Below are 14834 nucleotides of genomic sequence, written 5' to 3' on the forward strand. Positions count from 1 at the left end.
CGTGCATTTACGAACTGCTTATAGAACACGGTTAAACAGTGATTTCAGCTGGCATCCCAAACCTGTAGTCTGCTTTCCAAATGAAGATCCTCATTTCGTATTTGTTGCCATCAGGTGGGATAAGAACTTTGAAAAAGCAGCGATATCGGTTTTAGAAGTAAGCATGGATTACCGTACGAGCGTTCCTATTTCAGTGTGCAGTTATTGACAGGAAACCTCAAGTACCAAGTGTCGTCCAGGTTCTGGTCTACCAAATCCGATAGAAACAATGGAGGATAGCCCTACGGTGCACCAAACATATCGTAACCTCTTCACATCTACACCTGTCATCCGGGCACAAGTAATGGACTCATTTCGCACCACTGGTTGGAAACTAGAAGAAATGGGGCTACTGCGCAGGATCCGTTCAATTAGAGAGTCATGTTAACAACACAGCATAGACAGCTGCCTGAAGAGTAGAGGGCTGTACGTGGAAAGTATAGCCTGATAACGGGTAGAGCCGTATCATTTACGGCGATGAAATTTCGGTCTGCCCTACCTAGGATGACCGTCATCTACGAGTTTGATGGCATCGATGGAAGGGGACAAATTCCACCAATATTTTAATCAGATTCTCTAGTGCTATCCTTAACGTCATTGTGCGAGGGGCCATTGGCTATGACTTCACGTCGCCTCTGCTACTGATTCACGGAACTCAGAAGGCATAACATACATCCTATGTCGTTATGTGCTCCTCTCATTAGGCAGTAACGTGGTACGAACTTTCAACACGCTAGCTGATAAAAATTATGAAGCTACTTAGGTGACTTTGATCATAAAATGACACAGGCGTTTTTTCCAGCACGATATAGCATTGTCAAAGACGATAATGCCCTTGAGCACGCAGCTGACGATGTACAGGGTGTCCGAAAAGTCTTTCCCTGATTACATAAATTGATAACTCAGGCTAGAAGTAAGATACAAATATGAAACTTCTGTCAAATCAAAAAAATGGTTCAAATGGTTCTGAGCACTATGGGACTTAACATCTGAGGTCATTAGTTCCCTAGAACTTAGAACTACTTAAACCTAACTAACCTAAAGACATCATACACATCCATGCCCGAGGCAGGATTCGAACCTGCGACCGTAGCGGTCGCGCGGTTCCAGATTGTAGCGCCTAGAACCGCTCGGCCACTCTGGCCGGCAAACTCGTGTCGAATTGTTTACAACTATCAAAGTTTTTTTTCTGTTTTAGGTTCGCAGTACGTAAGTAGTGGATGAGGTTCAGTGCCCAAGAAGCCATGTTAACCAATCAGGAGAAGGCACAGTGTGTCCTGTGGTACCATGAGACACGATCACCAACCACAGTGCAGAGACACTTCCAGAGAACATTTGGAAGGAATCCACCTGATATCAAGAGCATTAAAGCTTGGTATGAGAGGTTCAGGAACATAGGATCGGTTGCTGACCTTCCGAGGTCTGGTCGACCAAGAACCTCAGCAGACAGGGTGGAAGCTGTAAGGCAGTCTTTTCTGCGAAGTCCGAAGAAATCGGTGCGCAGGGCCTCACGTGAATTACAGATGCCAAAAAGCTCTCTCCATGACATTTTACACAAACGTTTATTGTTTCGTGCATACAAAGTGCAAATCGTTCAGGCCTTGTTGCCCAATGACAGTACACGTCGATATGACTTTGCAGTCGAAATGCTATCACGTATTGAGGACGATGATTGTTATCTCAGACGATTTGCCTTTTCCGACGAAGCGACCTTTTTTGTCAGTGGAGTAGTGAATCGCCATAATGTGCGCATTTGGGGTTCACAACCCCCTGGCGAGGTCATGGAGTGCACCAGAGGCAGTCCAAAGGTGAATGTTTGGTGCGCACTATTGCACGATCGAATTATCGGGCCAGTCTTCTTCGCTGAGGCTACCATCATATCTGCAGTGTATCTGGACATGTTGCAACTGTATGCTGCTCCTCAGCTGCTTCAGTATCACCCCGATGTCTTGTTTCAGCAAGACGGTGCACCGCCTAATTGGGGTTTGGACGTCCGTGCCTATCTCGATATGACCTTTCCTGGGCGATGGATTGGTCGTGATGGTCGAACGGTTTGGCCTCCACGCTCCACACTCTCCTGACATAACCCCATTAGACTTCTTTTTATGGGGTTATGTCAAGGGCGAAGTCTACCGAACATGTAAGTAGGCTGTTTAGGTTTTTATATTGGTAACGCCACGTAGCGCTCTATATGAAAATCACTGACTGTGTTGTGTGCAGTCTGAAGCTGGTCGGTGTTGTTTGCAATAGTCGCTATTGCAGTGTTGGGCAGTTGGCTGTTAACAGCGCGTAGCGTTGCGCAGTTGGAGGTGAGCCGCCAGCAGTGGTGGATGTGGGGAAGTGAGATGTCGGATTTTTGAGAGCGGGTGATCTGGACGTGTGTCCATCAGAAACAGTACATTTGTAAGAATGGATGTCATGAAGTGCTATATATATTATGACTTTTGAACACTATTGAGGTAAATACCTTGTTTGTTCTCTATCAAAATCTTTCATTTGCTAAGTATGCCTATCAGTAGTTAGTGCCTTCAGTAGTTAGAATCTTTTATTTAGCTAGCAGTAGTGGCTCTCGCTGTATTGCAGTAGTTCGAGTAACGAAGATTTTTGTGAGGTAAGTGATTTGTGAAAGGTATAGGTTAATGTTCGTCAGGGCCATTCTTTTGTAGGGGTTATTGAAAGTCAGATTGCGTTGCGCCAAGAAAATATTGTGTGTCAGTTTAGTGTTGATCAGAATAGGTAAAGAGCGAAATGTCTGAGTACGTTCAGTTTTGCTCAGCTGTTTGTAAGAGGTTTTTCAGCACAGTAATTCAATAATTTTTCTAAGGGGACGTTTCAACACGTGTACCAGATCTTGAAACCCTGCGGCAACGGATAACCACAGTCGTTGAATCGATCCCTCCAGTGATGTTGACTAATGTGTGGACGGAAATTGAATATCGTTTAGATGTGCTACGTGCTACCAAGGGTGCTCATGTGGAAGTTTACTGATGTGTGAAAAAAACTTTGATAGTCTGCAAACAATTAGACACCAGTTTCATATTTGTATCTTACTTCTAGCCTGAGTTATCAGTTTATGTAATCAGGGAAAGACTTTATCTAGCCATTCTAGAGTGTATTGAAGAAACAAATAAGGATCCATTATCTTTCTCCGGCGTCTTTGAAAGAATAGCTATATTTTCATAGTGAGACATTGTAGGAAATACCGTTGATCATGATTTAAGTTTTACGTGCATCAGTTCCCAATCAGATTCAGTCTGTTTTGATTGTCACTCGCCGTGTTTGGTGAATGTTCATATAAATTTGTCCGGATACAGTACGATAATTCTGAAGCATTTCCATTGTTCTGTTCATCCTTCACACAACAGGAAGAGGCAGACAGCGAGGAGAACGCCTTCAACCGTCGGATGGACTTCCTAGCGGCCTATCTGTCTTTCAGTAAAGAGCAGCGCGCACTCATGGGGGACAGCTTCCAGCAGCTCGTCATCTCATGCCAATTCAGTGGAACGTCCTGTCTCAGCGAGAGCCAGTGAGTGTTGCGATCGTCACAGCTTACAGACATAGTACAAGAACAGAAACTGCTGACCCTTAAAATTTCAGTACCATGATTGCTGTAAGCACCAAATGTCATGTTATATCAGGCGTGTTACATAGCTGTACATACAAAGTATCAGAATTTCAACACAACCGCACAAAATAGGTACGACTAAACCCACCTACATTCTCTACGTAATGAAAGATTGTCCAGAGGGTATCTAATTCAGAAATCGTGTTCGAATGTTGGATATTTGTATGAAGATCGTGTTACGTCTCATGTAAGAAGAGACTGCGATTTTTCGTTCTGTTACATTGATGAACGACTGTCATGCAGATATGAAATAGATAGGTTCAGGAGAACCTTACTGAACTCGATGCAGATTCTCAATGTCCCCATGCGAATAGCGCCTCAGAGGAGAGATGCACTGTCCATTCGGTAGTGTAAGATATACAACATCACGTACCTTCAATCAGGAAATGGACTTGTTCACAGCAAGACAAGTATCCACATGGACAGTGTGACGTGTCGGGAAACCATCGGCTGTCAGTACAAAGATTGTTGTGACTTTCTTTGTCGCGACATTAGCGAGTGAGACGCCGACAATGGTGCGTCCAACAAAACAACGGACACAGGAAAGGATCCACTTCGTCCTTTCGGAATAGACCAGGTTCTGATCAGAGCATTGCGAGGGACCTATCCGTCTGTGGAGACTCCGAGGAGAACGAACATTACTATACCGCATTCCCCATCGTTATCATACAGGCCCACCAACTAGGCTGTTAGTGTGGGATGGCTCTGGGTTCACAAAACGACCTCCACTGTAACGCAGTCGGTAATTTGGACAGAAGCGTTACATTTCTCACGCTTTAAGCCAGTGGCAGTTAATAACAAGGAAGTTAATATTGTTTACATTTATGGAATACTCCAACGGCATTTGGAGGAACATAGACAACTAAAAACTGCAATACATAGCATTAATGTTGTACTACAGTAGTACAAGTTTATATGCCAACTACCTCTGCAGATGATGAAGAAATAGATGAAATGTATGACGAGATAAAAGAAATTATTCAGGTAGTGAAAGGAGACGAAAATTTAATAGTCATGGGTGACTGGAATTCGTCAGTAGGAAAAGGGAGAGAAGGAAACATAGTAGGTGAATATGGATTGGGGGGAAGGAATCAAAGAGGAAGCCGCCTTGTAGAATTTTGCACAGAGCATAACTTAATCATAGCCAACACTTGGTTCAAGAATCATAAAAGAAGGTTGTATACCTGGAAGAATCCTGGAGATACTAGTAGGTATCAGATAGATTATATAATGGTAAGACAGAGATTTAGGAACCAGGTTTTAAATTGTAAGACATTTCCTGGGGCAGATGTGGACTCAGGCCACAATCTATTGGTTATGAACTGCAGACTGAAACTGAAGAAACTGCAAAAAGGTGGGAATTTAAGGAGATGGGACCTGGATAAACTGAAAGAACCAGAGGTTGTAGAGAGTTTCAGGGAGAGCATAAGGGAACAATTGACAGGAAGGGGGGAAAGAAATACAGTAGAAGAAGAATGGGTAGCTCTGAGGGATGAAGTAGTGAAGGCAGCAGAGGATCAAGTAGGTAAAAAGACGAGGGCTAGTAGAAATCCTTGGGTAACAGAAGAAATATTGAATTTAATTGATGAAAGGAGAAAATACAAAAATGCAGTAAATGAAGCAGGCAAAAAGGAATACAGACGTCTCAAAAATGATATCGACAGGAAGTGCAAAATGGCTAAGCAGGGATGGCTAGAGGACAAATGTAAGGATGTAGAGGCTTGTCTCACTAGGGGTAAGATAGATACTGCCTACAGGAAAATTAAAGAGACCTTTGGAGAGAAGAGAACCATTTGTATGAATATCAAGAGCTCAGATGGCAACCCAGTTCTAAGCAAAGAAGGGAAGGCAGAAAGGTGGAAGGAGTATATAGAGGGTTTATACAAGGGCGATGTACTTGAGGACAATATTATGGAAATGGAAGAGGATGTAGATGAAGACGAAATGGGAGATAAGATACTGCGTGAAGAGTTTGACAGAGCACTGAAAGACATGAGTCTAAACAAGGCCCCGGGAGTAGACAACATTCCAATTGAACTACTGATGGCCTCGGGAGAGCCGGTCATGACAAAACTCTACCATCTGGTGAGCACGATGTATGAGACAGGCGAAATACCCTCAGACTTCAAGAAGAATATAATAATTCCAATCCCAAAGAAAGCAGGTGTTGACAGATGTGAAAATTACCGAACTATCAGTTTAATAAGTCACAGCTGCAAAATACTAACGCGAATTCTTTACAGACGAATGGAAAAACTGGTAGAAGCCAACCTCGGGGAAGATCAGTTTGGATTCCGTAGAAATGTTGGAACACGTGAGGCAATACTGACCTTACGACTTATCTTAGAAGAAAGATTAAGAAAAGGCAAACCTACGTTTCTAGCATTTGTAGACTTAGAGAAAGCTTTTGACAATGTTAACTGGAATACTCTCTTTCAAATTCTGAAGGTGGCAGGGGTAAAATACAGGGAACGAAAGGCTATTTACAGTTTGTACAGAAACCATATGGCAGTTATAAGAGTCGAGGGGCATGAAAGGGAAGCAGTGGTTGGGAAAGGAGTAAGACAGGGTTGTAGCCTCTCCCCGATGTTATTCAATCTGTATATTGAGCAAGCAGTAAAGGAAACAAAAGAAAAATTCGGAGTAGGAATTAAAATTCATGGAGAAGAAGTAAAAACTTTGAGGTTCGCCGATGACATTGTAATTCTGTCAGAGACAGCAAAGGACTTGGAAGAGCAGTTGAACGGAATGGACAGTGTCTTGAAAGGAGGATATAAGATGAACATCAACAAAAGCAAAACGAGGATAATGGAATGTAGTCAAATTAAGTCGGGTGATGCTGAGGGAATCAGATTAGGAAATGAGACACTTAAAGTAGTAAAGGAGTTTTGCTATTTAGGGAGTAAAATAACCGATGATGGTCGAAGTAGAGAGGATATAAAATGTAGACTGGCAATGGCAAGGAAAGCGTTTCTCAAGAAGAGGAATTTGTTAACATCGAGTATAGATTTAAGTGTCAGGAAGTCGTTTCTGAAAGTATTTGTATGGAGTGTAGCCATGTATGGAAGTGAAACATGGACGATAACTAGTTTGGACAAGAAGAGAATAGAAGCTTTCGAAATGTGGTGCTACAGAAGAATGCTGAAGATAAGGTGGGTAGATCACGTAACTAATGAGGAGGTATTGAATAGGATTGGGGAGAAGAGAAGTTTGTGGCACAACTTGACTAGAAGAAGGGATCGGTTGGTAGGACATGTTTTGAGGCATCAAGGGATCACAAATTTAGCATTGGAGGGCAGTGTGGAGGGTAAAAATCGTAGAGGGAGACCAAGAGATGAATACACTAAGCAGATTCAGAAGGATGTAGGTTGCAGTAGATACTGGGAGATGAAGAAGCTTGCACAGGATAGAGTAGCATGGAGAGCTGCATCAAACCAGTCTCAGGACTGAAGACCACAACAACAACAACAACAATGTTGTACAGCAAAAATTATTATTTCCAAAGGTATGTGATCATTTTACGACTTTTACAACTATCTACACGAGAACCACAAATTTATTATCTTCAATTTTAAACGGATACAGGAATAAATATACTGGAATGATATACTGAATGTTGTGGACTCTGGAAATGTGAGTATAAATTTCTAAACCCACCAAGTGACTATTAATCACTATCATCAGTAATTTTGTCCATATAACACAGTAGTCTGTGCCAGTACTCTTGGTGTACTGTTTTGTAATGTATATTTTCATACTTCGAATGTAATGTAAGCATTGTTCGCTCATACCTGTTTGTGTCTACTTCAATACCCTTATCAATATGCTTAACGATAGTTTTCAGTTTGTTTGTGTATGTGATACCTTAACCATTATCTGTGTAACTTGTTTTAGAGATTTATACTCAATTATTTGAAGTCCAAAACATTCAGCACATCATTGCAGAATATTTATTGTTTTTTACCCATATAAAATTGAAGTATTGAAAATTTGTTTTTTCTATGTATTATCATTATTTTTATTGGTTCTCGGCCTTTTCGCCGTACATCAGTGTTCAAAATACACATTTACACTAAATACACACTAATACTATCATGTTTAATTAAGATGCTGGACAGGTCATACAGTACCAATGAGTGTGTCTATTGAAGTTTTACGACAGTAACAGAACAATTATTACTCACATGTCATAAGCATTACAGACTAAATTTTTCGTTAATTCGTATTATATTTGTTCTAAAATTACTTTTTTAGGTATTTTATCACTAGATTTTAAATGGCAACTATTCCTAATCAGAAGAGACGTTTTTCAATAACAGATCCTTCGTTACTTCTTCTCGCTGAATTCTTATTAGAGAGCAAACATAAAACGAAGCGGTTCACGTGATTAATTATTTCTTTTTGCGCACTCCCAACAAGATGTCCCGCGATGACTGAGATGGTACAGATGACTTGGAAAATTACCATGGCTTAGTCTCATCCATATTAAACTATAGACACTTCCGCAGCTGCAAGTGGTTTTATGGAACCAAAGTTTTAGTGGGACGTTGTCTTGAACTGCTGGATAGTGACTGTCTTTTAACTGACTGTCTTCTTGCCAAAGGAAATTTATGTTGCACTTGAGAATGTTCTAAAATTCTGTCTGTGGTAAGTTTATATTGAAATCCATCCTTGTTATTATTTTTACTATTTTCGCGAGCACACCCACTTTTTCCGTATACTTATATCTGACTTGGCAGTGTACTCTCACCCACATCATCTGTATGAGTTTCCCTTTTCTGTTATATTGAATGAACTGTTCTATTATGTTGATGGCATAATTATTCGAAGATGCTCTCCAGTCTCTTGTTGTTATTGTCTTTAAAACAGTCACAGAATCAGTGACTGTCAAAATTTTGTTTTCAGTTCACTGCATAGAGTGCGTTAATTCTTCTAGGTTAGCGATTGATTCCGTAGTAAAAATTCAGGTAACTGATATACGCTGACGACTGTGGTCAGTTGAATTCGCGTCCTACGTAATCGTTTAAGGTTCGCTTGGAGCCACCAGTGTAGATGAAGAAATAATCTGGTCATTCACTGAACATTTTAAGTAAATGTATTGTCAGTATCCTCCTCTGGACTTACAAGTCTGACTGACTTGTAAGTAAGTACCGGATGATCAAAAAGTCAGTATGAATTTGAAAACTGAATAAATCACGGACTAATGTAGATAGAGAGGTACAAATTGACACACATCCTTGTAATGACATGGGGTATTATTAGAACAAAAAAAATACAAACGTTCAAAAAATGTCCGACAGATGGCGCTTCATCTGATCAGAATAGCAATAATTAGCATAACAAAGTAAGACAAAGCAAAGATGATGTTCTTTACAGGAAATGCTCAATATGTCCACCATCATTCCTCAAAAATAGCTGTAGTCGAGGAATGATGTTATGAACAGCACTGTAAAGCTTGTCCGGAGTTATGGTGAGGCATTGGGGTCGGATGTTGTCTTTCAGCATCCCTAGCGATGTCGGTCGATCACGATACACTTGCGACTTCAGTTAACCCCAAAGCCAATAATCGCACGGACTGAGGTCTGGGACCTGGGAGGCCAAGCATGACGGAAGTGGCGGCTGAGCACACGATCATCACCAAACGACGCGCGTAAGAGATCTTTCACGCGTCTAGCAATACTTTGTTTTTTTTTGTTTTGGTTCTAATAGAACCCCATGTCATTCCAAGCATGTGTGTCAATTTTTACCTCTCTATCTACATTATTCCGTGGTTTATTAAGTTTTCAAATTTATACTGACTTTTTGATCACTGGGTATTACGTTATAGCGGAATAATCACGGATGAAGTGGGGTATCGCACGCTTCTATTGTGAGAGTGTTCGTAGGAGATTGTGTCGTTACTCATAAGCATATCCTGTTGCACCTGTACTGCAATTTATTCGACTTGCTTCAACTGCATGGCGCTGCATAAAAGAACCGTAGTCGTAGTCTTCATAGCGCTCTGAACATGTCGAGTGATATTCTAGGACGGCTTTCCAACCACATACGACACAGCGCCCTTATTATGCTTGCAACTTTCTCGCAGGCTTGCATTAAATTGTTTATATGAGGAACCTAAAGTTAAAAGGGATTCAAACACCATCCCATGACATTTTGTGTCTTTTTCGCATAGCTATATTGAAGTAAAATGGTCACATTTCTTTGGAAATAATCTTGCATACGTAGTAGTCTCACTGATTCTGTATAGGCTGTCTGTTCAGTCTTAGGTTGTCTGATAATGACCCAGACAGCCTAAAGCTGGTTCACAGTGAAATATAAAATAAATGCTACTGCATCACAATTTTAAGCTAACGACCCTGAAAAAGTGTTCGAAGTTTGTCATTGGAGCTAGTTTCTGTCTACTCAGCCTAAAAGCATTGTTCAGAAGGTATGTATGGATAATCTTGAGGTTATATTTAAGTGAAGATTATACCTATGTGATTCATTCTGCAGTTGCTGGTACCTATGAAGCTAATTGAGGACGTTTTTTTCTCGAACACTCTCTCCCGCAAGCCAGCAACTTACATATCTAGTTGCACTGTACACCAAAAGCACCAACATTTTCTGTAATTTTTTTTCCTTTTCTAGGTACTTCGCTCGGAGCGTTCACTCAGGGTATGGGAATTGTTATACTTTCACCACGAACAGGAAGACCGTCTTACCGGGAAAGGAATACGGTAAGTACCTTATATGGTTTTTATAACACAGCGCATAAATGAGAAAAGAAGTTCACTGCATGGTATTGCGCACTATTTTATTTTATTTGTCTTTCATCTTGTTACTGGAACTGCAGAATATTTCCGTGTTTTTTAGTGCCCCTAGGAGTAAACACATCTGACATTGTCGTCGATTATGTATCCTCCAGCAGAGACCGTTATGCGGCTTACTGACAACACGTGTAGATGCGGATTTAACTCAGTGGCCCTATTTGTAGCTCCTTAATTTTCTAAAACTTTGGTAATCATCCTTAACAACGCAAACACAACACTACGTTGCACGAGTTCTCATCACTCATAGATGTTCGTTTATTCGATGCAAAATGTTGAAGAAAAATGAGCTAACTACTCTAACTACTGCAACGTTTCAGTATATTTCAAAAAAGGCAGTTCAAGTGGGGTATGATGTTCGACTCTGAAATAATTACTAGAAGTAGGAACTATAATTACACTATTTCTTTTGTTAGTCAAACAATGTCGTTATGTAGGTTCGGTACCTCACATAGCTGAAGTAGCAGAATGTCTTAGTTTCATGAGCTCCTGGGCTTGATTTAGACAGAGAAAATATTTTGATTAATATACTGATAGCTCTTTTCAATTGAATTACCTATGTCTGCAGCAAGGCTAGTGCGGTGCCTTATGTGTGCCTTATCTGAAGAATGATAGAAGAGTCAGTGTTAATAATGTAGAATGAACCCAACGCAGCTAAGAATTATATCTCTTTATGATTTACCGATCAATTTCATTGGTAAAAATCTTTTATAAATACTAATAGGTAATAGCAAAGACGTACTGCGTTTCACAAACATATAATATACAGACATATAACAGTTTTACGATTCAAATGTCTGTAAATTTTCAGACCAACTTTAAAATGAAAATGAAAGTTCTTCTTTGGAATCGATTCACTGATAACGGATCATAAAAAGTATGTATGCCCATTTTGGAGCATTTCACTAATATTCTGGCGTCTGTGATACTACCAATATTTAAAAAAGTGGTTTTAACGAATGTAAATTCGGACGATATGTGGAGCAGTGTATCAAAACTAAGTGATTAATACTCTTGAGAGATGGCGCAATCTTAGTGTCGAACAGCAACCATTACTATATGGACGGAGACGTCCATGTTATGCCGTGTTCACTCTGTGAGGACACATCAGGCGAAAGCGAAAGCGGACAAATGCCACTGTGCCTCCTCGAAATCAAACAACAATGTGTAAGGACATAAACTGAAATGCTCTCATACTCTCCATCGCAGGTAAACCACGTTGCAGACTTCTTTTAACTGGTATGACACTGGGAAATGCAGTTCTGCTGTTCACAAATCACTTGTGGGAACTACCGTACAGTGTTGCTCATGTTATGGATTCCATTAAATAGGTTTTATAGGATTTATGTGCAAAGAATGGCAGAACGAATGGTCACAAGTTTGTTTAAAATAGGGAGAGTGTCACGGAAATGCTGAAGATGGGTGCCCACTATCTCGCAAAAGGGTACTTACAAAGTTTCAATGGTTGGCTCTGAGCACTATGCGACTTAACTTCTGAGGTCATTAGTCGCCTAGAACTTAGAACTAATTAAACCTAACTAACCTAAGGACCTCACACACATCCATGCCCGAGGCAGGATTCGAACCTGCGACCGTAGCGGTCGCTCGGCTCCAGATTGTAGCGCCTAGAACCGCACGGCCACTCTGGCCGGCTACAAAGTTTCAAGAACAAGTGTTTATTTATTAATGTTCTTCACCATTATCAGCATTTCTCTTTTCTCACTGAAGACCTGCAACAACGTGCGATAGATGTGGACGGATGACGGATGGCAGCGACGGGTAGAGGACAATGGAGAAGGAGACCCGTAGCAACGCGTGGTGAGTTGGGCCTGATTGCGTTAAAATAAAGTAAAATAATGAATATAATACTAGGAATAATGTTACTTTGAAGATTAACATTAGTACAGAAGGGAATTGGACATGTGGGCACCCAACGGTCCAACAATCCGCCACAGCATATTAAATGTCTTATGGATAATCTTATGGAGCCAAAGACTGAATTTTAAAAAATCCATTGCGAAACTCCTTCTCCTCTACCGAATAGTACTTCCACGTAACGTTTTAAAATTACTCTTTTCGAATGTACTATAATTAATGCAGCACTCTAATATAGTAATCTATACTGCTGTATAAAGACAAGTCGGTGTTTAAAGATGTTACCAAAAGTCCCGTAAAGTTCTTGACCGATTTACTTCAAATTTTTACATGATTCTCTTAGAATCGTTCGGAAAGACATAGATTGCACATTTTAAATTCATTCTCTCTCTCTCCCTCTCCCTCTCTCTCTCTCTCTCTCTCTAAAGGGGAAATGTTGTTAGCAAAAAATCTCGAAAAGGTCTCGACCAATTTACTTAAAATTTTTACACAATACTTTTATAAAGGTTCGGACGGAACCAGGCACGTTTTTTAATATGTATGATATACAACTATACAGGGTGTTACAAAAAGGTACGGCCAAACTTTCAGGAAACATTCCTCACACACAAATAAAGAAAAGATGTTATGTGGACATGTGTCCGGAAACGCTTAATTTCCATGTTAGAGCTCATTTTAGTTTCGTCAGTATGTACTGTACTTCCTCGATTCACCGCCAGTTGGCCCAATTGAAGGAAGGTACTGTTGACTTCGGTGCTTGTGTTGACATGCGACTCATTGCTCTACAGTACTAGCATGAAAGCACATCAGTACGTAGCATCAACAGGTTAGTGTTCATCACGAACGTGGTTTTGCAGTCAGTGCAATGTTTACAAATGCGGAGTTGGCAGATGCCCATTTCATGTGTGGATTAGCACGGAGCAATAGCCGTGGCGCGGTACGTTCGTATCGAGACAGATTTCCAGAACGAAGGTGTCCCGACAGGAAGACGTTCGAAGCAATTGATCGGCGTCTTAGGGAGCACGGAACATTCCCGCCTATTACTCGCTACTGGGGAAGACCTAGAACGACAATTTATTCCAGCCGTCTCATCGCTGTCTACGAAGAATAACTGTCTCCCTGGTTCCTAGTGCTTCAGTGTCAACTTTTTCTCGAATTCCTCATGCTGTCACATACTCGTTCCCATGTAGAAGAATTTTCCTGCACCAAGCAAACGTGTAGGCACCCCATCATTCTCCCTCAACTTCCCCGTATTTTGGCGTGTTATCTCTCAATTTATACGTATTTTCCCTCAATTTTCGTAATTTTAGCTATTTTATGCCACTTCTGCTTATAGGACCATGACATCACTTGTCATGTATTCTAAAGTAGACACACACACACATACAGAAAAATAGCGCATTTGCAAAGTGTTGCAAACTGTACTACGCTTACAAGCAGTTTTAGAATACGTGGCGAGAATTGATGTCATGATCGCGTGTTTGACCCTGTGCAAGACTGTGTTTTAAATTGTAACAAACAATAATTACAATGTGCTTCTCTGTACTCTCTACCAATCAACGTCATCTAGTGTCAGCCAACAAATACCTTACAGAACAGAATTCTGGGCCGGCCGTTGTGGCCGAGCGGTTCTAGATGCTTCAGTCCGGAACCGCGCTGCTGCTACTTTCGAAGGTTAGAATCCTGCCTCGGTCAGGGATGTGTGTGATGTCCTTAGGTTAGTTAGGTTTAAGTAGATCTAAGTCTAGGGGACTGATGACCTCAGGTGTTGAGTCCCTTAGTGCTCAGAGCCATTTGAACCATTTGAACAGCATTCTGTTCTCTGTCTATTGAGGTATTAGGGATATGCACAAGTTGACCGGTGTCTTTCATGCCTTACTGGGAAAGAAAAACATGTGCCTCTACACTGATATGGATTTACGTTAAATGATAAAGGTAGATGGAGTAATCGGTTAAGAGGGGCTGTAGCGAGGTATGATTTAATGGTAGAATGATGTTACATTCTATAGAGAGGGATATGTTGCAGCAGGTCATCTATCACACATTTAACCATTTTTCCGTTGTTTTCTCGGGGTGTATCAGTTGTTTGATGTAACCTGCGTTCGACTCGTATACAACTGCACGTTCTGTGTGTGACTTAGAGCCATGTCTACCTGCGATCATTAACAGCAAATCTCTTCAATACCACAGTCAGCAGAGGACTTCTAGCGTATGTGCGATAAATTATGTCCATGAAAGTGATGGAAAATCTATTTCGGCACCGTCCTCTAGACGAACGAAAATGTATGGGAAGTATTCCATTCCCCAGCCATTTCTCAGACTTAAATCGAGTCTTCAGTTTCATAACTGCAGTGATTCTAAGTTAGTGACAGAGCTTTGTGAGGTACTGCAATGTCTGTTTACGCATTTGCTTGTCAGATGTTGTGTGTGTGTGTGTGTGTGTGTGTGTGTGTGTGTGTGTGTGTGTGTGTGTGTCTGTGTAAGATACT

General features: G+C 40.9%; 1 protein-coding gene across 1 annotated transcript in view; it reads left to right on the forward strand.

The window, feature by feature from the left end:
• Positions 1-14834, forward strand: part of LOC126188440 (uncharacterized) — a 347741-nt gene that overhangs the window by 87209 nt on the left and 245698 nt on the right. Inside the window, exons 2-3 of the mRNA XM_049930045.1 lie at positions 3354-3565; positions 10292-10380. Of these exons, the coding sequence (XP_049786002.1) occupies positions 3354-3565; positions 10292-10380 (301 nt within the window). The remainder of the gene's footprint in view (positions 1-3353; positions 3566-10291; positions 10381-14834) is intronic.

Source organism: Schistocerca cancellata, chromosome 5, assembly GCF_023864275.1.
Source record: "Schistocerca cancellata isolate TAMUIC-IGC-003103 chromosome 5, iqSchCanc2.1, whole genome shotgun sequence".
In the NCBI taxonomy this organism is placed as follows: domain Eukaryota; kingdom Metazoa; phylum Arthropoda; class Insecta; order Orthoptera; family Acrididae; genus Schistocerca; species Schistocerca cancellata.